The 24,079-nt window shown below is 41.9% G+C and overlaps 2 protein-coding genes across 4 annotated transcripts in view; one reads left to right on the forward strand and one right to left on the reverse strand.

Moving 5' to 3' along the window:
* The window catches only part of Cage1 (cancer antigen 1), a 32,344-nt gene extending 14,346 nt beyond the window's left edge, over window positions 1–17,998 (reverse strand). The window contains 6 exon segments of the mRNA XM_035442925.1: window positions 510–656; window positions 4,922–5,977; window positions 7,294–7,814; window positions 12,612–12,699; window positions 17,149–17,197; window positions 17,199–17,998. Coding sequence (XP_035298816.1) covers window positions 510–656; window positions 4,922–5,977; window positions 7,294–7,814; window positions 12,612–12,699; window positions 17,149–17,197; window positions 17,199–17,254 — 1,917 coding nt within the window. The 5' untranslated portion in view covers window positions 17,255–17,998.
* The window catches only part of Riok1 (RIO kinase 1), a 67,441-nt gene that overhangs the window by 23,744 nt on the left and 19,618 nt on the right, over window positions 1–24,079 (forward strand). The window contains exons 1-2 of one of the 3 annotated variants that reach the window (XM_027410378.2): window positions 20,262–20,491; window positions 23,548–23,746. In XM_027410378.2, the coding sequence (XP_027266179.1) occupies window positions 20,421–20,491; window positions 23,548–23,746 (270 nt within the window). In that variant the 5' untranslated portion in view covers window positions 20,262–20,420. Of the gene's footprint in view, window positions 1–20,261; window positions 20,492–23,171; window positions 23,297–23,547; window positions 23,747–24,079 lie in introns of those variants that run through there. The other 2 variants (XM_027410380.2, XM_027410379.2) reach the window with 2 other exon arrangements.

A 24,079-nucleotide genomic window follows, 5' to 3' on the forward strand; every position in this document is an offset into this window, starting at 1 on the left:
GAGCCTCTGTGTGAATGCTGGGAATCAAACCTGGGTCCTGTGGGAGGGTGGTTCTTAACCCCTGAGCCACCTCTCCAACACTGTTACTTCATTTTTGTTTTTGTTTTTTTCATTCTACTCATGTATACAGTTCTCCCTGCCCCAAACTATTTGTAATTAGGCAAACAACTCATTAATGAGAACAATCATTAAGAACAGACTGGCCAAAATATAAGACAAGTCTCTAGAAGGAAGAAGTACTAGACAGCTAATTAATATCTCTATTCTTTATCCCTTTATCATTGCATCTGACTGTATACAGCTGTGGAAACTGGATGTCAAAGACAAACTATGATGTATCAAGAGAGGGCACTGTGTTTGGAGGTCTGGTTTTGTCTTTTCTTTTTCTGTAACTTAATTCTGAGACCTCTCACAGCCATTCCAACCCCAATGATGGATCTGATTTATTTATTTATTTATTTATTTATTTATTTATTTATTTATATATTCATTCATTCATTCATTTTTACCTGACATGTGAGAAGTCCTATTGTCAGGGCCAAAAGACTGTGAATTCTAGAGGTCAGTGGAGGAGTTCTCTTCATAGCTGGGAGCTCCAGGGTCTCTTTCCAAGGCGAGCAATCCAGGAGCAAATTAGAATGTAGTCCCTGTGGACCCTATGTGCACACAATTCAGATTTGTCACAAAGTCGAAGGACCAATATTAGCTTTTAAACAAAACACTACACTTAAAAGCTCTGAGCAGTGGTTTTTCTGTGGGATGCCTTTATACTCTTACAATTTATTGATTTAAAAAAGCACAATTTTAAAGACAAAAAATATTGAGGATAATATTTTTTATATTATAAATTATAACCAACTTTTTGAGTATTTGCTTAATAATTCATTTGGCTAACAATTTATTATGTCTCAACATAAATAGGCCTTTTACTACTAAAATTGTGTTTTCTAAAATAAAATATTAGTGGAGTCACAGTTTTCTAGTTTTTGCAGTTTTGGGGGGCCAGTTACAGGGTCTTGCTTGTGCTGAGCAGGTATTCCTCCTGTACCTAGCTACAACCCCAGCTCATTTGCAATTATTATTTATTTACTTACTTATTTTTGGTTTTTTGAGACAGGGTTTCTCTGTGTAGCTTTGGAGCCTATCCTGGCATTCGCTCTGTAGACCAGGCTGGCCTCAAACTCACAGAGATCCTCCTGCCTCTGCCTCCTGAGTGCTGGGATCAAAGGCGTGCACCACCAATGCCAGGCCGCAATTAATTTTAATTCTATAGTTGATTTTTTTTCAAGATGGAGTTTCTCTGTATAGCTTCAGAACCTGTCTTGGAACTCACTTTGTAAACCAGGCTGACCTTGAACTCACTGAGATCTGCCTGCCTCTGCTTCTTCAATGCTAGGATTAAAGGTGAACGCCACCAAGGCCCAGCTATTATTTCTATAGTTGAAAAGGCAGCATGGTTCTCATCTTTGACCCACACACCCTGTGGTAGTTTGAATAAGAATGTCCCAAAGGCTCACATATTTGAATGTCACCAGAGAGTGGCACTTTTTGAAAGGATTAGAAGGATTAAGAGGTGTGGCCTTGTTGGAGTAAGTGTGACTTTGTTGGAGGAGTGTGTCACTGGGCTTTGAGGTTTCAAAAGCACATGCCAGGCCCAGAGTCTCTTCTGCTGCCTACAGATCTGCTGTAGCTCCCAGCTACTGCTACAGTGTCTGCCTGCACCTGCTATGCTCCCTGCCATGAGGATTATGGACTAAACCTCTGAAACTAAAAGCAAGTCCCCAGTTAAATGTTTTCTTTTATAAAAGTTGCCTTGATCATGGTATCTCTTCACAGCAATACAATAGGGACTAATATACATCCAATCACCAAGGAGGACTATTACATTAGCACATTCACACAGCTTATATGATACCATACATTTGAGAAATAACAATGGGAAAAGCAATAATGTCTTTTGAGAGAGGTTACCAAAACAAGTATTCCCACATGCAGAGCCAAATTCTTCACCACTTATCTGCCCCTGCCCATTCTTTAAAATTTTAAGACAGTGTTGCCAAGGCTGGCTACGAACTTGGGATCCTTTTGCTTCAGACCCCAAATGTCTGTGATTATAAGCATGTGCATCATACCCAGCAACAATAATGTCTTTTTTTAGATTTTATTTATTTATCATATATACAACATTCTGCTTCCATGTATATCTGCACATCAGAAGAGGGCACCAAATCTCATAACGGATGGTTGTGAGCCACCATGTGGTTGCTGGGAATTGAACTCAGGACCCCTGGAAGAGCAGTCGGTGCTCTTAACCTCTGAGCCATCATCTCTCCAGGCCAACAATAATGTCTTTTGTTCCATGCTATTAGCTTAGTTAAAACATATATAGTATGCTATATAAATTCCAGAGTCTAATCCAATTTTCGAAATGATTTTTCTTTTTAAGAACATTCTTCATATCTGTTAAATGAATAAAAATATTTCTTATTATTTATTACATTTAATTTGTTTTGTGTGTGCAACACATGTGGAGGTCACAGAACAATTTTAGGGAGTCAGGTGAATTCAGGTTTTCAACCTTGATGGCAAGTGCTTTTACCCAGGAAACCATTTCACTCGCCCAAAACCAACCGTATTTCTTTTTTTTTTTTTCAAGACAGGGTTTCTCTGTGGCTTTGGAGGCTGTCCTGGAACTAGCTCTTGTAGACCAGACTGGTCTCGAACTAACCTTATTTCTTAAGCAGTTTGTGTCTTACTATAAAGGCAAGAAATGGTGGCTCACACCTGTAATCCAAGCAACTAGGAGACTAAAACAGGAAGATCATCTAGGTTACATATGCTGAAGTCATCCTAGGTTCCATAATATAAAACGCTGTCTCAAAAAAAAAAAAGGAAGGAAGGAAGGAAGGAAGGAAGGAAAAAGAAAAAGGGAGGGAGGGGAGGAAAAGAGGGAGGAGGAAGGGAGTAGCAGATGCAGATCCAAGGACTGAGGCCATCATAAGCCGTAATTGCACTTGTTTTCCACTGAGAATAGCAAATGCTTCCTGAGGTCCTCATCACAGTGGCTCTGATGCTCTGCCCCAGAAAGTCTATGGGAAGCACTATAAAAGACACTGAGATGCAAGACAGAAGAAATAGTTACACCACACCAACGATGTCTTAATATTACTATAAAAATACTTTTGACTTTCACAGATGCTCTCAGAGCATATTTTGAGAAAATGGACCCAGAATAAAGAAAGCAAAAAGAGGGTGAATCTGGAGATGATAAAGAAATTCTTTAGTTGAGACCAGGAAATTGATATTTAACATGAAAACTAATGAAAAAATCTATGTCACGTTAAAACTCTGTAGTTAAAGCACCTGGAAAGGTAGCTAAGCTCAAGGTTTCTGCTAAGGTCAGTCACTCAGAAGTGTGGCCCCTGGAATAGCATCATATATTCCCCCACTGGGGATCTTGCTAGAAGAGCATGTTTTCAACATAGTCTAACATAGTCTATATGTCAACAAACCCTCCTAGTCATGCTTCAAGTGCCCAAGTTTGAGAATCACTGATCTAGGTGATGATTAGAGAGCTCTTTCGTGTGCGTGTGTGTGTGTATGTGTGTGTTTAAACTAAGATAACAACAGTATTTCCCAAAAATAAAAAATAGATTTACTCTCAAATAACACATAATAATTATGATAATGACTCCATGATACGTTCAAAGCAATATACCAGCTTCATTCAAGTTATTACAACATGGTGGTACATGCCTATAACTATGTGACGTCAGAGGCAGGAGAATCACAGGAAATAGGAGGCCAGCTTGGTCTACATAACAAGACCATCTAAAGCCAACTAATCAGCCAACCATTATATAATGTTTTAAAAGTAAAATAGACTTGTCTTATTTTCTAGCTCAAACTGCCTTGCTTTCTTCAGCTAGTTGTCCCTTGGCATATACCTCCACAGCTGCCAGACCAGCTTTCTTCCTAACCAATCCACTGACAAGATTTTACTTTACCTAGGCAGTGCAGTGGCTCATACCTGTAAATAACACTCAGAGTCCCAGGCATTTGCATCTTGAGTTCAAGGCCAGCCTTGACTGCATAGTTTCAGGCCAGCCTGGGTTGCATATCAAGACCCTGTCATGAACAAATATGCCAATCAAACTAGATTTTAGATTTTACTCTATTAAGATTCATATACTTTAAGGAAGAACTCTATCAGGTGTGCTGTAACTTGTGCAAACTACCCCTTCCTAGATGTGCTTTTAGGTGCTTTGCTAAAGCAAGCAAACAAACAAAAATGCAGTTTTAGAATAACATTAAAAATGCAATTTCTCTAAATGTGTTGGTAAAAGGTTCTAATGCCATTTTCAATACTTCATAATTTTACAAGTAATGTGTACTGCAGTTTTACTTTGTAAGAAAAAAATTTTTATTTAGTTTATTGCTAAATTAGATTTGAAATCACACTTCAAGAATCCTCTGGTAGTCCAAATAAATCAGACATGCAACACGATCCCCAACAACAGCAAAAAAGAAAGAAGGGAAGGAAGGAAGGAAGGAAGGAAGGAAGGAAGGAAAGAAGGAAGGAAGAAAGAAAGAAAGAAAGAAAGAAAGAAAGAAAGAAAGAAAGAAAGTCCTCTTTCAAAGGAATCGTCTAGAGATGATTCTTAGGACTGATCATGGGTACTTATAAAATCCCCAGGTTAATTATCTCCCCTACCAAAATTGTCACAAGAAGCCAGGAATTATTGTTCTTTAAGGCGAGTGCCCAGAAACCAGTAGAAACCTTTCTAAATTTGTGGTACATTTCCCTTTCTGTTTCTCTTTAAAAAAAAAAAAAATTCTCCCTACAAACAAAAAGCTCAGAACTTTCTACAAACTTGAAACTTTGGGGATTGTGTTAGACATTTAGCATCTGCATCAATACCTGGGCGTCACCTGGCTCCATCACTTCTTCCAGCTGCTCCCTTGACTGAATCATGTCAAAGTTAGGGGCACAAGTTTGTGCCTCCCCTTTTGCAGCCTGCTGCTGGAGCTCTGCGTTTTCCTGCTTCAGCTGGTCGACCTGCTGCTGGAGCTTTGTAGTTGTAGCCCTCTCGCTCTCACAGGTGAACAGTAAGCTTTTCACTTGCGCCATCAGCTTCTCAACTTTTGACTTCAATTTTCGTCTTTCTTTCAGGTTCTCCTTTTCCCGCCTCTGGAATTCCTCCTGAAAAGACAGGAACTCTTGTTCCCGGATCTCCTTCTCCCTTTTCAACAAGTCCAAAGCAGAGCTGGTGGCCTCCTCCAGCTCTCCTTTGTGTCGCTGCAGCCTTTGCAGCTCTTCGTCTTTTTTGCTTAAGGTCTTCTCTATCTCCAGGCACTGACTGACTGATCTGTTTTTCTGCTGTATCTCAGCGATGTACCTTTCCTGTAAACGGACATAATGGACCTTGATCTTTTTAACCTGGAGTTGCAAGGTCTCCTTGTCTTTCTTGGATTCCTGAAGGTGCTTTTTGGTGTTGGCTGAAACCTCTTGCAGATCCTGAAATTTCTTGTTGATACTATTCTTCTCTAGGAGTACATTGTATTTGTCATCAATTAGCTCCTCAATGTTCTCCTTTAGTTTGTTTATGATGTCAACCAATACTTGCTGTTTGGTGACCTTCGTCTGTAGTTCTTTAACCCTGTTTTCTAAGTGCAAGTTCCTATCATGGAGGTCTTGGATCTGAATTTCTTGTGTTTTGTTAGTCTGTTTTAATTTCTGCAAGGCTTCATTTAAGGCCATGTCTTCTTCCAGAGGCTCCAAGCTTTCAAAGCATAGCTCCCTATCAGGCATCATGCAGTTGTCCTGAGAGCTACTATTCTTGAAGATGCCCGCTGGAGACCAAGATGAGGTAATGGCTAGGCTGTCTACACCATCTTCTGTGACTTCCTCCTGGTGACTAACAGACATCTCAGAAATCTCCCCAGAATTCTGCATTTCTTTTGAAGAAACTTCAGGCTGAAAATTATAGTAAATAAAATAAATGTGAAAGAACAGACTGCTAAGTATAACTCCCAACACCATGGCAGAGCACAAGCGGTAGGCATATGCTAGACGTATGCATCATATTTACTTAGATAAAAGAAAAATTGTATTTGGACCCTCATAATCTCCTATGATATAAACCCTGGTCACATATAAGGTGCTTTCTTCAGTTTCAAAATCAATTAAACAAATGTATTAATCACCCTATAGACTATAAGGTCTTTGAGTAAAGATTGTTAATAATATCCTATTTAGACCATTACTTCACCCATGTTGACTCCTGTGAACCTTAGAATGGCAGACATACTTCATGATTGACTTTATGCCCACAATACATGTTTGGTGGGCGTGTGTATGAAACAAAAGACTGCATAGTGTTGATATAGAACACTGAAACAAAGCCAGGCATTGGTGGAACACGCCTTTAATCCCAGCACTCGGGAGGCAGAGGCTCATGATCACAGACAGATGAGTAATTAATACATTTTCTTATGAAACTCATGCTGAAAAGTGATTATTTGCACTACTGATGGGTCAGACTCTTCTGCTGAGGCTGTTTAGAGAATGAATACACAGACTTTCTACTGCGGATGTCTTCAGTGCTGTTAGGGTATCACAGGTGACCACAACCAATGAAAACTAAGACAAGTAAGCATTTGCTTGTCCATAGAAGTCCACAAAATAGACAAGTCTTTGGCCTGTTTTGTCATATAATTTAATAAACACCTTTGGCTGGGTGGTGGTGGCAAAGGCAGGTGGATTTCTATGAATTCGAGACCAGCCTGATCTACAAGAGCTAGTTCCAGGACAGCCTCCAAAGCCACAGAGAAACCCTGTCTTGAAAAACCCAAAAATAAATAAATAAATAAATAAATAAATAAATAGATAGATAGATAAATAAACACCTCTGTGCAACCTTTCTTTCTCAACCCTGCCCTCAAGGCCAACTCCGGAGTCTCGGCTAGTTTGGTATAATGCACATAAAAATGGGTCATACTTAAGGCAGCATGTTGAGACTAAGCCATGCAAATATTATTAGGACAGCGAGTGAGTCATAATCCTTAGAGAAATAACACTTTGGTAGAGCTACTCTCTAATTATGGCCCAAATGTATTAGGAAATATTATATCTCATTGTTTAAGATTCCCCCTGGAAGCAGAGTCCCTTGAACTGATCTAATGACTTAATGATATTTGGAAAGTCTCAGAGTCTGTGTTTTTAAACAATAAAAATACCCCTGCATCTGTTAGCATGTCACCGGCTTTAATGACACCACCAATCAATCTTACCTCCTCTGTTTCACCATTAGCTCTAAAGTCAAGCAGGTCTAAGCAGTCCTCATTATCAAATACATCTTCACCACTTGTGCAGACATTTTCTTTACCCAGAAAGCTTTGAGGCTGACTGACGTTCAGGGCGACATCTACAACAGTACTTCTAGCCAGTGACTTTTCCACAAACGTCTGTATCCCTCCTCTGTAGTAGTTTAGTGACAGACCTCTAGGAGATTTCCCGACATGCTCATGAACAAGTTGGTCTTTATTTTCAGAAATGCTAGTTTCCATCGGACTTTCTCCCTTAAGTGAATCTGACTTCTCACTGGCGTCCACTGTGTCATTAGACTCCTGGCTTTGCAACTCTGGCTTCTCCAAGTAAGAAAAGACTTCCCCCATGTCTTGAAATGTTGCCTCATCATTAAATGCTTCTATCCAGTGAAATTTGCAAATGGGTTCAAATTGTCTGAAGGAAGAAACCCTAGTGTTAGCTGGTTGATTCTGTACACACTCCGAGAAATTCCCAAGGTTGGTATCTTATTAGAAAAACAAAGAAGATAATGAGTTACCATAAACTTATGGAAAACTGTTATACTTAAAAATAAATGTTGAAATCTTTTAAGTATTATGTTATTTCAAACAAAACATTTTTTCTTTTTTCTTTTTCGGTTTTTCTAGACAGGGTTTCTCTGTGTGACAGTCCTGGCTGTTCTGGAACTTGCTTTGTAGAGCAGGCTGGCCTCGAACTGTCTGAGATCTGCCTGCCTCTGCCTCCCGAGTGCTGGGATTAAAGGCATGCGCCACCACTGCCTGGCTAGCTTTTTCTTTTTTTATATAGTATCTCACTATTTAGCTTAGGACAACCTCAAACTCATCCTCCGCCTTTACCTCCAAATGCTAGTATTACAGGAGTATGCATGATGCTTAACTTAGGTTTGATCCCTAGCATCCATATGACAGCATACAACTGTCTAGTTCCAGTCCCAAGAGATCAGATGCCCTCTTCTGGCCTCTGAGAGCACTGCACACACCTGAAGTATAGACACATGCAGACAAAACATTCATACACACAAAACAATATATATAATGTATATGTACATGTATATATATATATGTATATATATTCACACATTGAAAAAGGATAGGGTTGCATAGTTGCAAACACCCAACGTGTAATTTTTATAAGTTTATAGTACTGGAGAAGCAGAAGAAGGCAAATCCCCAGAGCTCATTGGCCAGTTGGTCTAGCCAATTGGTTAATTGCTTTACTTTAAACCCTGTCTAAACAAATTAGGTGTGCCAGGTGATGGTAGTTCATGCCTTTAATCCCAGGCTCAGGAAATGGAGGCAGGTGGATCTCTGAGTTCGAGTCCAGCATGGTCTACAGAGCAAGTTCCAGAACAGACTCTAAAAGCTACACAGAGAAATCCTGTCTCGAAAAACCAATAAATAAGTAAAAACAAAAACAAACAAACAACAAAACCAAATTAGGTGCAGAGCAATAGAGGAAGACACCCAAAGTTGACTTCTGGCATACACAGGGATGCAAAAGGGTGTTAAGCACTCACACACACACTAGCTCATAGAGTGTCAGTAAAGGCAACTGTAGAATAAAAGACAGCATAAATGAGTTTTCTTATCCTATCCTGGCACTCGCTCTGGAGACCAGACTGGCCTCAAACTCACAGAAATCCGCCTGCCTCTGCCTCCCGAGTGCTGGGATTAAAGGCATGTGCCACCAATGCCCGTCAGAAAACCAAGTTCTTTTAGGCTGTGTGTAGTGGTGCTGTTAGGTCACCTGGGAGATGGACCTCTGTGCATCTCTCTCTGGGACTGTCTTGATTATGTTCATTGATGAGGACAGACCCATCTTAACTGTAGTGGGACCTTCCCTGAGCAGGGATCTTGGGCTGTTAAGAAGGGTAGAACACCTAGGATAGGTTCCAAAGCTACACAGAGAAATCCTGTCTCGAAACACCAAAAAAAAAAAAAAAAAAAAAAAGGTAGAACAATCTGGGTGGTGGTGGCACTCTCAGGTCCTAAGCACTCAGGAGGCAGAGGTAGGAGGATCTCTGTGAGTTCTAGGCCAGCCTGGTCTACAAAGCAAGTTCCAGGACAGTCAAGGCTACAGAGAGTACTGGGATTAAAGGTGTGTGCCACCACTGCCTAGAGAAAAATAGTATTTTGAAGCCTTGTATTTGGTCTTTAATGAAGTGATCAGGCTCAAATGAAACCAGAAGGTTAATTCCTAATCCAATATGAGGGTCCTTTCAAGAAGAGAAAGGCCCCAGGGACAAAAGGCCATGGTAGAGACAACAGAAGAGTAGCTGTCTTCAGGTGGAGGACAGAGATTAAACCTGTGCTCAGGGCCTCCAGAACAATCAGAAAAACAGCCCCTGCCGCCTATGTAACGCACTCAGCCCCTGTTTACTCATGTCAGCCCTAGAGAACAGACATATACTGTCCGGATTTTCTATGGAGTTATGTGTTGGTTTTCCTGTTGCAATTCTTTATTTTGGGATACCAATTTGCTGCCAATTATACAAATCGCAAATATCTTCTCGAAGTCTGTGGTTTCAGCCTGTGGTTTCTTTCTAACTGGTTGATTATATTTTGATCACATATTAGGTTCTAATATTATCAAATGTAGTAATTATGGTTTGTATTCAAATGTCAAGAAATGTTTCTCTTTTCTATTGTCATAAAGGCACTTAAATTTTGTTTATTTATTGTGTGTATTTGTATGTGTGTGTGTGAGAGAGAGAGGGGGGGGTGCACAAGTGTGCCATGCCATACATAGGAAGGTCAGAGGCCAGCTTTTGTCTCCCATCTCACTGTAGGAGTGCTGGAATTACAGATGTGTACCACAACATCTGGCTTTTTACAATGATTCTGAGGATTGGACTCTGGAGATCAGGTTTGCTCAGTATGCCTTTCCCCACCACATCCTCGGCCCTATATTTTCTCAATGAGTTAAGAACTTTGTAGCTTACTTGTAGATCATTACCCTGTGGAATTAGCTTTTGAATCTGGTGTAAGAGTTTAATATTTTAGAAAACTGTTCTAGCATAACCAGATAGGTGATTGACTCTTACACACCGACTTATAACAAATGCCAAGACCACATTTTTGTTGTCTCTTGAGACAGGGTCTTGTTCTGAAGCCCTTGGTGGCCTGGCAATTGTGTAGCCCAGGTTGTCTTAAACTCTTGATCCTCCTGCCTCACGCTTCCAAGTGCTGGAATATGGGCATAAACCAGGCTCAACTTCTCTCATTTTTAAATGAGAATATGAGGATCCCCTTAGGATAAATGTAATTACACTAGTTCATAGATATGAGAGAACTGGTATGTAACACTTCATCAGTTCTTATGCTCTCCATAACTTTTTCCCATTAAAACCTGGCACACTTTCTGTGAAATTTATTCTTGGGTATTTTATCAGCACTATTACTGATGATAGTAAAAAATAATTTAAAGATTTTATTTATGTTTCATTTATGTGTTATGTGTGTGTGCCTCCATGAGTTTATGTGCATGCAGGTGCCAGTGGATAGCAGCAGAGTGTGTGGGAGCCCCTGGAATGGGAGCCACTGGTATTTATGAGCCCAGATATGTGTGTGCAAGCTGAACCCAAGTCCTCTGCAAGAGCAGTCAGTGCTCTTAACTGCTGAGCTGTCTCCCCAGACCCTAAAAATTTCTTTTGAAAGGAAATTGCTGTTAGTACATTGTAATGCTATTAGTTTTTAAAATATTGACTGATTGGGACTGGAGAGATGGCTCAGTAGTTAAGAGTACTGCCTGCTCTTCCAAAGGTCCTGAGTTCAATTCCCAGCAACCACGTAGTGGCTCATGACCATCTCTGCTGGTCTGCAGGCATACATGCAGGCCGAACACTCTACACATAAAAATAGATAAATCTTTTTATTTATTTATTTCTGCTTCTATGTATATCTGCATACCAGAAGAGGGCACCAGATCTCGTAACAGATGGTTGTGAGCCAGCCACCATGTGGTTGCTGGGAATTGGAACTCAGGACCTCTGGAAGAGCAGTCAGTGCTCTTAACCTCTGAGCCTTCTCTCCAGCACCCCCCCCAAAATAGATAAATCTTAAAATTGACTGATCAATTCTTCTAAACTTTTATGTTGGCTCTAGGAGTTTGTAGGTTATGAATTTCTTACATAGAAAAATCATGTTTACAAATGAACACTTTTTTTTTGTTTGTTTGTTTTTGTTTTGTTTTTTGAGACAGGGTTTCTCTGTGGCTTTGGAGGCTGTCCTGGAACTAGCTCTTGTAGACCAGGCTGGTCTTTTTTTTTTTTTATTAAAGTTTTGTTTTTTTAAATATTTATTTTATGTATACAAGTGCTCTATCTGCATGTGTGCCTGTACACTAGAATAGGGCATCTGACCTCACTAAAGATGGTTGTGCGCCATGTGGTTGCTGGGAATTGAACTCAGGACCTCTGGAAGAGCAGCCAGTGCTCTTAACCTCTGAGCCATCTTTCCAGCCCCAGGCTGGTCTTGAACTCACATAGATCCGCCTGCCTCTGCCTCCCGAGTGCTGGGATTAAAGGCATGCGCCACCACCGCCTGGCTCCAAATGAACACTTCTTATCTTTAACTTAAAAATTATTATTGTATGTGGACATATGCATGAGAAGGCATGTCACAGCAGATGTGTGAAGTCAGTAGACAATTTTGTGGGATTCTCTCCTTTCTCTTTTGTGTGGGCCCTGGGGATTGAACCCAGGTCACCAGGCTTGGATAGCAAGCACCTTTATCTACTGAGCCATTTCATGGGCCCTTGTCTGCCTTTTCTAATCCACTTACAGTTCTTATATCTGTGAATACTAAATTCCACAGTTAGATTTGTCAAATCTTTTAATATTACTATTCTTTATAATTATTAAAACAGATTTCTATATACTATTTGTGCTTGTATTGTTAAGTATGGTCAGTGTGCCTTATGGCTAACTCTTAACTAGCTTTTAATGCAGTATCAATTTAGGCCAAAAATGAGAAATTTTGGTTGTATCAACACACATCTCCTAAAATACTTGTGTGATATTCTAGTGATAGAGATAACTTGAACCACAGTTTGCTGGTTAAAGATATGTGGCCTTGGGCAAATCTGATTCTTAATGTGAAATGGAAATAATAAAAAGTACTCTTATTTCAGAAAAAGAAAACCCTAGCATTACATAGGATAACCCATGGTTTACTTTAATAACATATATAAAGTGTGAGTACCTGGTTATTATTGTTATTATCACAGGACACACAGACACACAGTTTTTCTGGTTTGTATATTGCAGCAAAGGAATACTTACCACCTAGCAAACTGTCTTGGGTGCTATAAATATCTTCAGAGAATGAGTGTGTAGACTCATTTTCCCTTTTTGTTTTCTTTGTTTCATCCTGTATAATAATTTAAAAAAGCATTACTAACACTTTAAGAAAACATAAGCTTCATCTAAAGGAGTACATAATTTACTACATAGTTTTTATGAGAAACTTTTATTTCACAGGCAGAATGTGAATTTTAGTGCATTTTCCACTGCACATTTAGCCTTTGTTAATCACTCAGGAGAGTCACATTAAAAGACAAGCAGCCTGCTGCTCAGTATTTTTTTTTTTTCGAGACAGGGTTTCTCTGTGTAGCTTTGGAGCCTATCCTGGCATTCGCTCTGGAGACCAGGCTGGCCTCAAACTCACAGAGATCCTCCTGTCTCTGCCTCCTGAGTGCTGGGATTAAAGGCATGCGCCATCAAAACCCGGCTCTGGGGCACTTTTAGAGACATGGTTTCACTATATATTAATTTCAGACTTTCTTGAAACTCATTGTGTAGGTCATAGCTTTCAGCCCATGGTCACTCTGCTACCTCTTGCTGTCGAGTGCTGGTATTATATATGTAAACAGCCATGCTCAGCTTGGGTAATTATTCTTTATCTATTACTATCATTTGGGCAAGCTTACAAACATCATGGGGAGTGTGAAGGGCAGAAGACAACTTTGGAAAATCGCTTCTTTCCTTCCACTTTTTGAGTAAGGACCTCTCTTGCCATTTCTGCTAGGGCAAGTACTCCTGGTTGCCCAGTCTGTGAGTTTCTGGGCATTCTCCTGTCTCTTCCTCCCATCTCACAGTAGGGGTGCTGGGTCACAGGTGCATGCTATGCTACCAGAAAACCTGGCTTTTTACCTGGGCTTTGGAGATTGACCTTGGGTCATCAAGCTTGAGTAATGGTACTTTTATCTGCTGAGCCACCTTGCCAGCCTCAGCTCAGATACTTTTTTTAATGTTTATTAAATCTTGTCTAAACAGCACTAGAGTAAGAATTCTTTGTTTTACTTTGCTTTATTTTACATTAAAAATAAAGCAAGAGTTCCAGTAATAAGGTGACACCTGATTCCACTAAATGATTTATAAACACATGTAGGTCTTGTTCTCCAAGTATTCTTTATGTTATACAAAGGATATATTAAATTAGTATTAGAAATAGATAACATAGGGAATATTTGAAATTTTTGAGGAAAACATTTGGCTTTATCATAGAAAAAGTATCACGTATCTCAAATATGTGGATCTAAATGGTGCCCTACTACATAGAAGCAGGCCAGCTTGAGCAATGGAGTGAAAAACCTGTCTCAAAAAGGCAACAAATACGGAGTCTTAAAGAAAATCCTCCTACAGTCACCAACCTCTATTCAGTAATACCTTTTTAGAGTTGCCCCCATACAATAGAAATGGCTACAGCTTAGAGCAGCTTGTTACTGAGACCATTCCTCTTAAGTAGACTTAAAATTACTGAGAACCAAATGGGATCACTGCCATGCCTTCAGACTGTATTTCAGCAGTCCTTTTGGGATACTGATTCTCACAACATTTCATGGATAATTTTGAGCTCTGGTGTTCTCTTGTGTTATTATTCTTTAAAATTTTGTTTCCTCTTAAATTTTATGTGTGTGGGTGTTTTGCCTACCAGAAGGTAGTGTTAGATCCCACAAAACTGGTGTTACAGTTATGAGCAACCATATGGATGCTAGGAATTGAACTAGGGTCCTCTGGAAGAATAGCCATCTCTCTTACCAGCAGAGCCATCTCTCCAGTCCCCACTCCTTTTCTTTGAGGTGGTCTAACATTGTAGCTCTTGCTGGCCTTACATTCACAGACATCCACCTGCCTCTGTCTCCAGAGTGCTAGAGTGAAAGACATGGGCTATCATGCCTAGGTATTTTTATGTTTTTAACTTATGTGTGTAAGTGTGTGTGGGTTTGTCCACATGAGCGCAGTGCCCCAGGAGGCCAGCAGAGGGCTTCTGGATCTGGAGTTACTAGGCCGTTGTGAGCTGCTGGATCAGGACGCTGAGAACAGAACTCAGGTCCAATGCAAGAGCAGTACTCAAAGTCTGAGCCCGTATCTTCAGCCCTCAATGTACCATTCTTAACTAAACATTCATCTTGCTCCTTTGATCCAACAAATAAAATGTTCAGGATACCTCCTTATATAATTTAAATTATTCTTTTTTGTTTTGTTTTGTTTTGTTTTGTGAGACAGGGTTTCTCTGTGTAGCTTTGAAACCTGCCCTGGAACTCACTCTGTAGTACAAGGTGGCCTCAAACTCACAGAGATCTTTCTACCTCTGCCTCCTGGAGTGCTGGGATTAAAAGCTCGAGCCAATGTAGAACTATAGTATCTAGACTATGACAAGTTTTGAAAATAAATAAATAAATAAAAAGCCAAGCGTGGAGGTTCAGGAGACAGAAGCACATGGATTTCTGTAAGTTCCAAGCCTGCATGGACCACATGACTTCCTGCTAGCCAGAACTTCATAGCTATATAGTGAGATCTTGTCTCAAAGGAAAAAAAATAGGAAAGGGAAAAAGAAAGAAAAAGAAGAAAGGAAGAAAAAGAAAGAAAATATGTAAAAGAATGAATCCTGGGAGCTGGAGCTGGTTCTCCAGAGGACCCTGGTTGGTCCCAGCACCCACAGAGTGAATGCCTGTGAGGTGCAGTCCCATGGATCAGCCATCCTCCTCTGGCTTCGGCGGGTACTGTCTGCAGATGGTGCATAGACATACATGCAGGCAAGATACCTTATAATAAAATAAACAATTTTTAAAAATCCTTAGCATCATATAAAGAGACAGTACTAAAAGCCCACTACATAGAAAGAACATGACCATTTTTTTTCTTTCATTTATAAAAGTTTTTTGAAGGGCTGGAAAGATGGCATAGTAACTGGTTAGGAACACTTGCTATTCTTCCAGAAGACCCAAATTCAGTTCCTACTACCCACACTGGGCAACTTACAGTTGCTTGTAACTCTGGGGGATCTGGTGCCCTTTTCTGGCCTCTGTGGAGTTTGCCCTCGCTAACATACACACACACACATAAATAATAAATCTTTAAAAGTGTTTTCTGAGGGGCTGGAGAGATGGCTCAGTGGTTAAGAGCAGTGGCTGCTCTTCCTGAGGACCCGGGTTCTACTCCCAGCACCCACATGGCAGCTCACAACTGTCTGTAACTCCAGTTCCAGGGGATCTGGTACCCTTACACCAACGCACATAAAATAAAGTTAAATAAAGTATTTTTTTTTAAAAAAAGTGTTTTCTGAGACAGGGTTTTGCTATGTAGCCCAGGTTGACCTCAAATTTAGGATGTTCCTGAGCCCACACCCAGGGTGTTAGGATTATAGGTATGTACCACTACTCCTGGCCCATGTTAACACTTCTCCGTTAGCAAATATATATTTTCAGTATATAGGGCTACATCCATAAAATAATTTATCTATTGTATTCCATAAAATAATGATCCCCTTAAAATTTGCTTCTAGTGCATAATTATGGATGATTCTTTTTAAAATTACACTCATTTTTGTGTATATATGACTGTGGACATAATGTGTACTCTGGCACTCATGTGATGGTCAGAGTGTAGCTTGTAAGAGTCAGTTCTCTCCTACTGGTTAGGCCTGGAGGTTGCAGTCAGGTCATAACTCAGGTCATCAGGCTTGGTGGCAAGTGCTTTTGCCTGTTGAGCCATCCTCAATAGCCAATGATGCATAATTCCTTAAGTATTTTATTTGAATAATTTCTAGAGGTAGACTTTTTGTTTTGTTTGTTTTTGTTTTTCAAGACAAGGTTTCTCTGTAGCTTTGGAGCCTGTCTTGGAGCTCATTCTATAGACCAGGCTGGCCTCTAACTCAGAGATCTGCCTGCTAGAGGTAGACTTTTAAATTGCAGTTTATCTTGGATCCCTAAAATTAAACAAGCCCTTTAGGAAGGCTTTGTCAGTTTATATTCTGGACCACATGAGTTTTTCATTGTTTGTCCATTTTTTTTAAAGTCAACTTTTAATATGGTACAACTTAATGCATTCCTACTAACTTCCTACACTCTTGCTAGCAACGACAAAAGTCAACCTTCTTCAAGATCTTGAGACATCAGGATCTCTTTTATTCCATGAGAAAGGGCACTGAGACTTCCCATGAAGATACAGGATGGATGCTGTCGACGTCATACACGACAGCCGCTCATTTGCAGACAGACACCGTGAGGGTGCACTGGAGCAGGAGGCAGGTCCTTGCTCGGGCTCTCATCCTGTTTGTGACGGAGCTGCGGCCTTGGCCCTTAGATGCACACCTGGAACGTCATGAGCAGAAAGGATCTGCTTTAGCGTGGTGTCTGGAAAATTGTACCACCCTTTGCATATACCAAGACTAAGAAAACCAGGCCCTGCATGCCCCTTCCTTCTGTGTCCACTGGAGATCTTTTTACCATCCTCGTAATTTTGAAAAGAAAAATGTTCATATGAGAGCAAGCTGGGTTCTCTCCTCAAACTTCTTACTGTAGAGTGCACTGCACACCTGAGGCAAGTCTGAAGTGATGGAGCTGGCTTCTATACAGAAGGGTGACTGAGTAGGAGACATCTTGAGAAGGACCACTGACATCTATTGTTTCCAACTCTGACATACTTTCTAAATTTTCATGGAAAGCATCCACTTCAAAATGTACAGGAGCTGAAGATAATGACAATAACTTTTCCCTAGCTGGGCAGTGGTGGTGCACACCTTTAGTCCCAGCACTCAGGAGATGGAGGTAGGTGGATCTCTCTGAGTTCGAGGCCAGCCTGCTCTACAAAGCTACACAGAGAAATCCTGTCTCGAAAAACCAACCAACCAAACAAACAAACAAATAAAAAGACAATAACTTTCCTCCTTTTGTGTGCTGTCAGGGATGATGACCAAAATGTTTGAAAGTCCTTACATTTGTAACTGTTGAATGATGGAAGGCCTCTTACAAACAAGCAAACGAAAGAGAAAGACATTTTTAGTGTCAATCAGTATTTGCAAAGACTTTCCTTGCCCCTTTTCACAATAAGAAAGCAGGAAAGGGGGCTGGAGAGATGGCTAAGTAGTAAAGAGCTGGCTGATCTTTCAGAGGACCAAGGTTCCATTCCCAGCACCCACATGGCAGCTTACAACTGTTTGCAATTCCAGTCCTGTGTAGCACAGATTCTGAATGACATTTATAATAAAAACTCAGAGTTAGCTATCATGGTGAAAGCTGAAAGATCAGAGAAGCAAAGCAGCCAGCCACCAATGCTCAGTAAAGGTATGTCACTCCAAGTACTGGGATCACCTCTGTATGAGCTCTGTTTCTCTTTTAGACTGGATGAACTTTGTGTAGCCCAGGGTGGCCTTGAACTAACAGAGATCCACCTGCCTCTGTCTCCCAAGTGCTGGGATTAAAGGTGTGTACCATCATTAATTACCTGGCCTCTATGGTTAACTAGTGTGGCTATCTTTGCACTCCCATCTTCAGGCAAGCTTTATTTGTTAGATCATAAACAAAATATCACCACAGTCCTGCAAGTCTTTTTGGGGCACTGCACGCATGTGGTGCACAGACACACATGCAGGCCAAACTTCCATACACTTAAAATAAGAATTTAAAAGAAAAAAAAACAGTAGAGTTCACTACTCTAGATTTTAAAACATCATTTTCTGATTTGCTATGACAGTAAATAGTGATTTGGCCAAAACAAGCCAATGTGTGTAGCATTTATCCAATAATGACCTACAAAATGAAGGGGTCTGTTATTTCCAAAATACTACCAGAAATTTTTATGTTTTCATCAAATATTTCATTTCTGGCTGATGCCTTCTACTTCATCACACTAAGTCAAATCCAACACTGTACAGTTTTTTCAAACCACACGTGTTCTCTCAAACAACTGGGATACACAGCCTGGTCTGCCTTAAATTCGTGGCAATCCTCCTGCCTCAGCCTTCTGACTGCTGGGATTATGCAGTGTTACAATGACATTCAGCCTCAGTTTCCGCTTGGTTTACTTTCAGCATGTTTTGCAAGAGTGAATAAATGAAAAACTGGAAGTGTCTTAGCTGTCATCACTCATGGCTACTGTCATCAAATCATGCCCATTTTTCCTTCATAAGTACTTGTCCATAATCCATGTTTCAGTCCACCCCGTCTTCACTGACATATATCTGCCAGGAGACAGGATAAGTAGGTCCAACCACAGTCTAAATTCTTCTACTTGTCCTTGAAGGCATTTCATACCCCACACCCACATATTTTACCCAATACTACACTCCCTGTTCTAGCAGATCAGATCCGTTTCCCTACAAAGGGTTGCCTTCTACCGTCCCAGCCACCTCCCCAAGCCTGTGCTTCTTCTAGAATCATTAGTTCGCTTTCTGTCGCTGTGACTAAACACCACAACCAAAAATGACTTGGAAGGGTTTGTTTGGCTCCTAGTGAGGTTCACAGTCCATCACTATGGGAACTCAGCGCAGAAGTGTGAGCAGGAGCAGAGGAGGAACAGGGAGGAGTGCTGCTTACTGTTTTGGTCAGCTGTCTTTTGTTTTTTTTCTTCACAGCCCAGGCCCACCAGCTCAGGGATGGCAAAGACCACAGTGGGTTGGACCCTCCAACACCAAGAATTAAGAAATGCCTCACAGAAATGACCACGTAGCCATTTCTGATGGAGGCAACTCCACAAATGAGGTTTCCTTTTCCCGGATGACTCCAGTTTGTATCAGGCTGACAAAAGCCAGCACAACATCCATCTGGTTTTAAATTTTCTATGGTGTTTAGTTAGTCTTTGCATTTGCTTTCTCATAATTCATCATTATCAGTTTACTGTTTAGTCTTCACTGTTACTCCAAGGGTGTTACTAATTTTCCATTTACATATTATTATTGACTGGCAAGGAGATTATTTACATCTTTCTTTCCTTTTTTTTTTTTCGAGACAGGGTTTCTCTGTGTAGCTTTGGAGCCTATCCTGGCACTCGCTTTGGAGACCAGGCTGGCCTCGAACTCAGAGATCCGCCTGCCTCTGCCTCCATCCCGAGTGCTGGGATTAAAGGCGTGCGCCACCAAAGCCCGGCACACCAATTTTAAAAAAAAAAAAAAAAATGAAAAAAACCAGTTGTCTCATTTGCATCCCAAAACAACGCACCAACGCTTCTAGGGCGCAAAAGTGTGCTCACTTCCATGATCCATAGAGTTTCTGGGACCCAGGCTAAGGATTCCGGGTCTCCTCGGCACGCCAGGACCGCGGGAGGAAGGACACCTTCCAACCGTCCCCGCAGAGGCCGTCTTCCCCTGGCTGTGTCGCCGAGAACTCGAACGTCCCAGTGTGACGTCCTCTGGACCTCACTGGAGTCCGGAGGAAGGAGGCCAAAGGACGCAAGTCTTCAAGAGCAGCCGGGGGATAAGAAGCCTGACTCTGTGAGGCGGGAACACCGCGGCGGAGCAAGAACGAAAGGATGGGGGCAGAACCGACACCACCCGTCCCGTCCCGCCATCAACGCAACACGCCCACTTCACAGCGCGGATTGGCCCTTCCCAGCCACCGTAGCGCGCCAGTTCCGGGCGAGCCTTAGGGCACGGGGCGGAACTGCGGGTGGCACACTTCCGACATTGCTCTTCCGGTCTGTGGGTGGCGTCTTTGCAGAAATCGTGTGTGCTGAATACTCTGCGGCGCCTGGTTGCTGCTTTGGGCCTGGCGGTTGCCCAGCGATTTTTGTGAGACGGAAATCGCGGGGACGCGGTTGGGTTCGCGGTTGGGTGAAAAGCCGTCGCTTCCGCGAGGCCTCACCCCACCTGTCATGGACTGCAGTCGGGATAGGATGGTCGCGGTGGTCCCCGGGCAGTTCGACGACGCGGACTCCTCAGACAGGTAGGCGGCCGGAGACCACACACGGACGGCTCGGACTCCGCGGTCCTCTCGGGGAGCTGACACCTGACTGGTTTGGACTGTGGTTTCCTCGCGGCCTGTCCTGGGCAGGTCGTGAAAGCTGCTGCTCAAGGAGTCTGGGTTCCCAGCATGATTAGCAATTGAGGACAATTGAGAAACGCAGGACTTTCTCCCGCCCCACATACATCCAGCATGTTTTTACTCCCACTGGAGATAGTGGTGAACAAGGCGAACCGAGTCTCTACTGCCTATTTGGAAAGGAGAGCAGATGCCGATAGTTTAAATGGGCGCATTGAGCAGGAAAGAGCCAGATTTAAAAGCTTGGGGGAACGCTCGCCTAACTAGACAGGGCTCTGATTCCGTCTCCAGTACTAAAGCCACAAAAAGTCCAGATTAAATGTCTAGAAGATGCAGGGGAGAAACAACATTTGTGACCAAGTGGACAGGTGAAGGCCCTGTAGTGGATTCTAATTGGCTGAAGTGGCTGAGAGGAGTAAATATCCTGTTACAGGTCTTTTTTCTTACTTTTGATTTTTGATTTTTCGAGACAGGGTTTCTCTGTGTAGCTTTGGAGCCTGCCCTGGCACTCACTCTGGAGACCAGGCGAACTCACAGAGATCCGCCTGCCTCTGCCTTCCGAGTGCTGGGATTAAAGACGTTCGCTACCAACGCAGGTCTTAAAAGGCTAAAGGAAGGCTTTTAGTAGATACAGGGAGTCATTGGATTTATGGATTAAAGGACTGGTCAGTTACGTAGAAGATGTTCTTGGAGAGTAAGAGTGGAACAGAGAACCAATTAAAACACACAAACAGCTGGCACGGTGGTGGCACACACCTTTAATCCCAGCACGGCTGAGGCTGAGGCAGGTGGATCTCTGTGAGTTCGAGGCCAGTCTGGTCTACAGAGTGAGTTCCAGGACAGACTCCAAAGATACACAGAGAAACCCTGTCTCGAAAACCCAAAACAAACAAACCAAGCCAGGTGTAAACATGATGGCTCTATGATCGTGGAATGATGTTGAGACTTTGTGGTTAAATTAGATGGGAGGTCTGATGAAAGCAGTGATGGAAAACTTCCCATTGAGAAGAAAAGACAATTAATATAGTCATTTTGAAACAACAAAGAAATTTGTGTACTTTATGTCATGCAGATGATATTATCAATTAATAGTGGTATTGATAAATATATTGACTATGCTGTGTGCCAAATCTAGTGTTAGGGAAATGTTGGTATTGATAAAAGGGTTGTCTTTTGCTAGGGGAAGTTGATACTAATAATGAGGCAGGTTATTGGTATTACAGTTCAATGGTGAATAGTGCAAAGGAGAAATGAGTAAATAGGAGCATATAGTAAGTTAGTAGAGGATGAGTGGGGATTAGCAAGAGAAACGAGAGAGATCTCCAGTCTTCCGGTTCCAGGTCCTCTCATAGGAATTGTTGCTGAAAAGTAAGTGGGAAGAGGGAACAGGGTGTAATGGTAATGCCAGTGTACTGTTTGCCCACTGTCCCCATGCACACAGGACGCTGTGAGGATAAACCAGTGCTCCTCTCCTGGATGGGATTTTGCCATTGCACCAAAGAGACGTGGCACTCTCAGACCCATTTTTATATATCACACCTGGCCTGGGGTGGAGTTTGCTCATGGCATCTGGTAGGTAGGCAGAGGCTTGCAGCGCTTTCTGTACAAGACATTCTCACCGCAGAGGACTGACCAGTGGAGACTGAGGACACCAGGATTGTTCACATAGTTGTAACTTTAACCTACCACTCTAGGTCATTAGATTTGTAAGTGAGGGAGTAATTTATGTATTATACTTAAATGACGTCCTAGTAAGTAGCAGTTATTTAGCAATTGTCTCTCTTCTTCCTACTCATACCCATAAGCGTTTGAAGTCCTGTGAGCTGTAGCCAATTAATAAATTGGAGTTGATAACTTTATTTACTTATTTAAATACAGGGGCCAGCTGTGGTGGCACAGGCCTTCAGTCCCAGCAGTCTGAAAGCAGAGGCAGCAGATCTCTGTGAATTCAAGGCCAGCCCTATCTACATAGTTCATTTCAGCACAGTCAGAGCCACACAGTGAGACTCTGTCTCTAAAAGGGAAGGAAAGGCTGGGCATTTAGCTCTGTGATAGAGTGCTTGCCTAGAAAGGGTTCAGTCCTCAGAACTGGGGTGGGGGGTGGCTATTTTTATGGTCAGGTGAGGTGACGAACATCTTTAATTCCAGCACCGGGAAGGCAATGGAAGGTGGATCTTTGAGTTCAAGCCCAGGCTGGTCTGCATAGCAAGTTCCAGGCCATGGCTACATGGTGAGACAGACACTGTCTTTAAAAAAAGAAGAAAGGAATGGGCATACCACTTCACCGATTTATTTGCATGTCATCCTTGGTGGAGAACCCATGCTAATGTTGGAATTGTTCCTGTTGTATTATTGTGTGAGGCTGAATCAGGCATTATGTCTTTTTAAGTAGTACATATTATTAGTTGTTTTATATGACTACCAGCCTGTTCTTTGTATGAAAGGTCAAAGCTGGCAACAATGATTGAATTTGGTGGTAGATGTGTTTTGTTTGGGATGCACAAAGTTTTATAAAAAATCGAACCTGGCACCAGTTGTGGTGATACACTCCTTTAATTCCAGCACTCAGGAGGCAGAGACAAGCAGATCTCTGTGAGTCTGAGGCCAGCCTGGTCTACAAAGTGAGTTTCAGGACAGCTGGTCTACACAGAGAAACCCTATCTCACCAAAACAAAAAAGAAAAAAAGTAGATGGAACAGATTGGGAAAGGTAAGGGAATCTTTTTGTTTTTGTTTTTTGATTCAGGGTTTCTCTGTGTAGCCCTGGCTGTCCTGAAGCTTGCTCTGTAGATCAGGCTGGCCTTGAACTCACATAGATCTGCCTGCCTCTGCCTCCCAAGTGCTGGGATCAAAGGTGATCACACCACCACCCAGAAAGTAAGGGAATCTTTAGGATTGTATGTGTGTATGCTTTTTCCCCCTAGAGGATGTATAAACATGCCAGAACATTCTTTTGTCTAGTGAAAGCACAAACGTGAAGTCAATTCAAGCAAAAGACGATATCCTACTTAAAAACCCTCAGAATGATGTGACAGAGGTACAGAGTGAAGGTGAGATTGAGGAGGAAGACAACTATGACTATGACAGTGATTGGTTCTGGGATGATACAACCGGAAAACTCACCAAGAGTTCTACCTGGAATGGAGGCAGTAACCGGCAGGTATGTCCGTGTGTGTGTGTGTGTGTGTGTGTGTGTGTGTGTGTGTGTGTGTGTGTGTGTGTGTGTGTGTGTGTGTTTTGCATGCATGGGGGGGAGGGGTGTCAGGTATCTTCCTCATTAGTTCTCCACTTTATCTTTTCTTTGTGTGTGTGTCTGTGTGCACATGTGTGTTCACAGACCTCTGTGCATATGGGGGGAAGTAGAATGAGTAACAGACCCTGGGAGCTTGAGTTACAGATGTTTTTGGGAACCCCCCCAGCTTCTTAAGTGGGTGCTGAGATCCTATTCCAGTCCTCATATCTGCTGTCCTCATCCAGTCCTCTCTACCTTCTC

This window comes from Cricetulus griseus, chromosome 3 (assembly GCF_003668045.3).
Source record: "Cricetulus griseus strain 17A/GY chromosome 3, alternate assembly CriGri-PICRH-1.0, whole genome shotgun sequence".
NCBI classification, from domain to species: domain Eukaryota; kingdom Metazoa; phylum Chordata; class Mammalia; order Rodentia; family Cricetidae; genus Cricetulus; species Cricetulus griseus.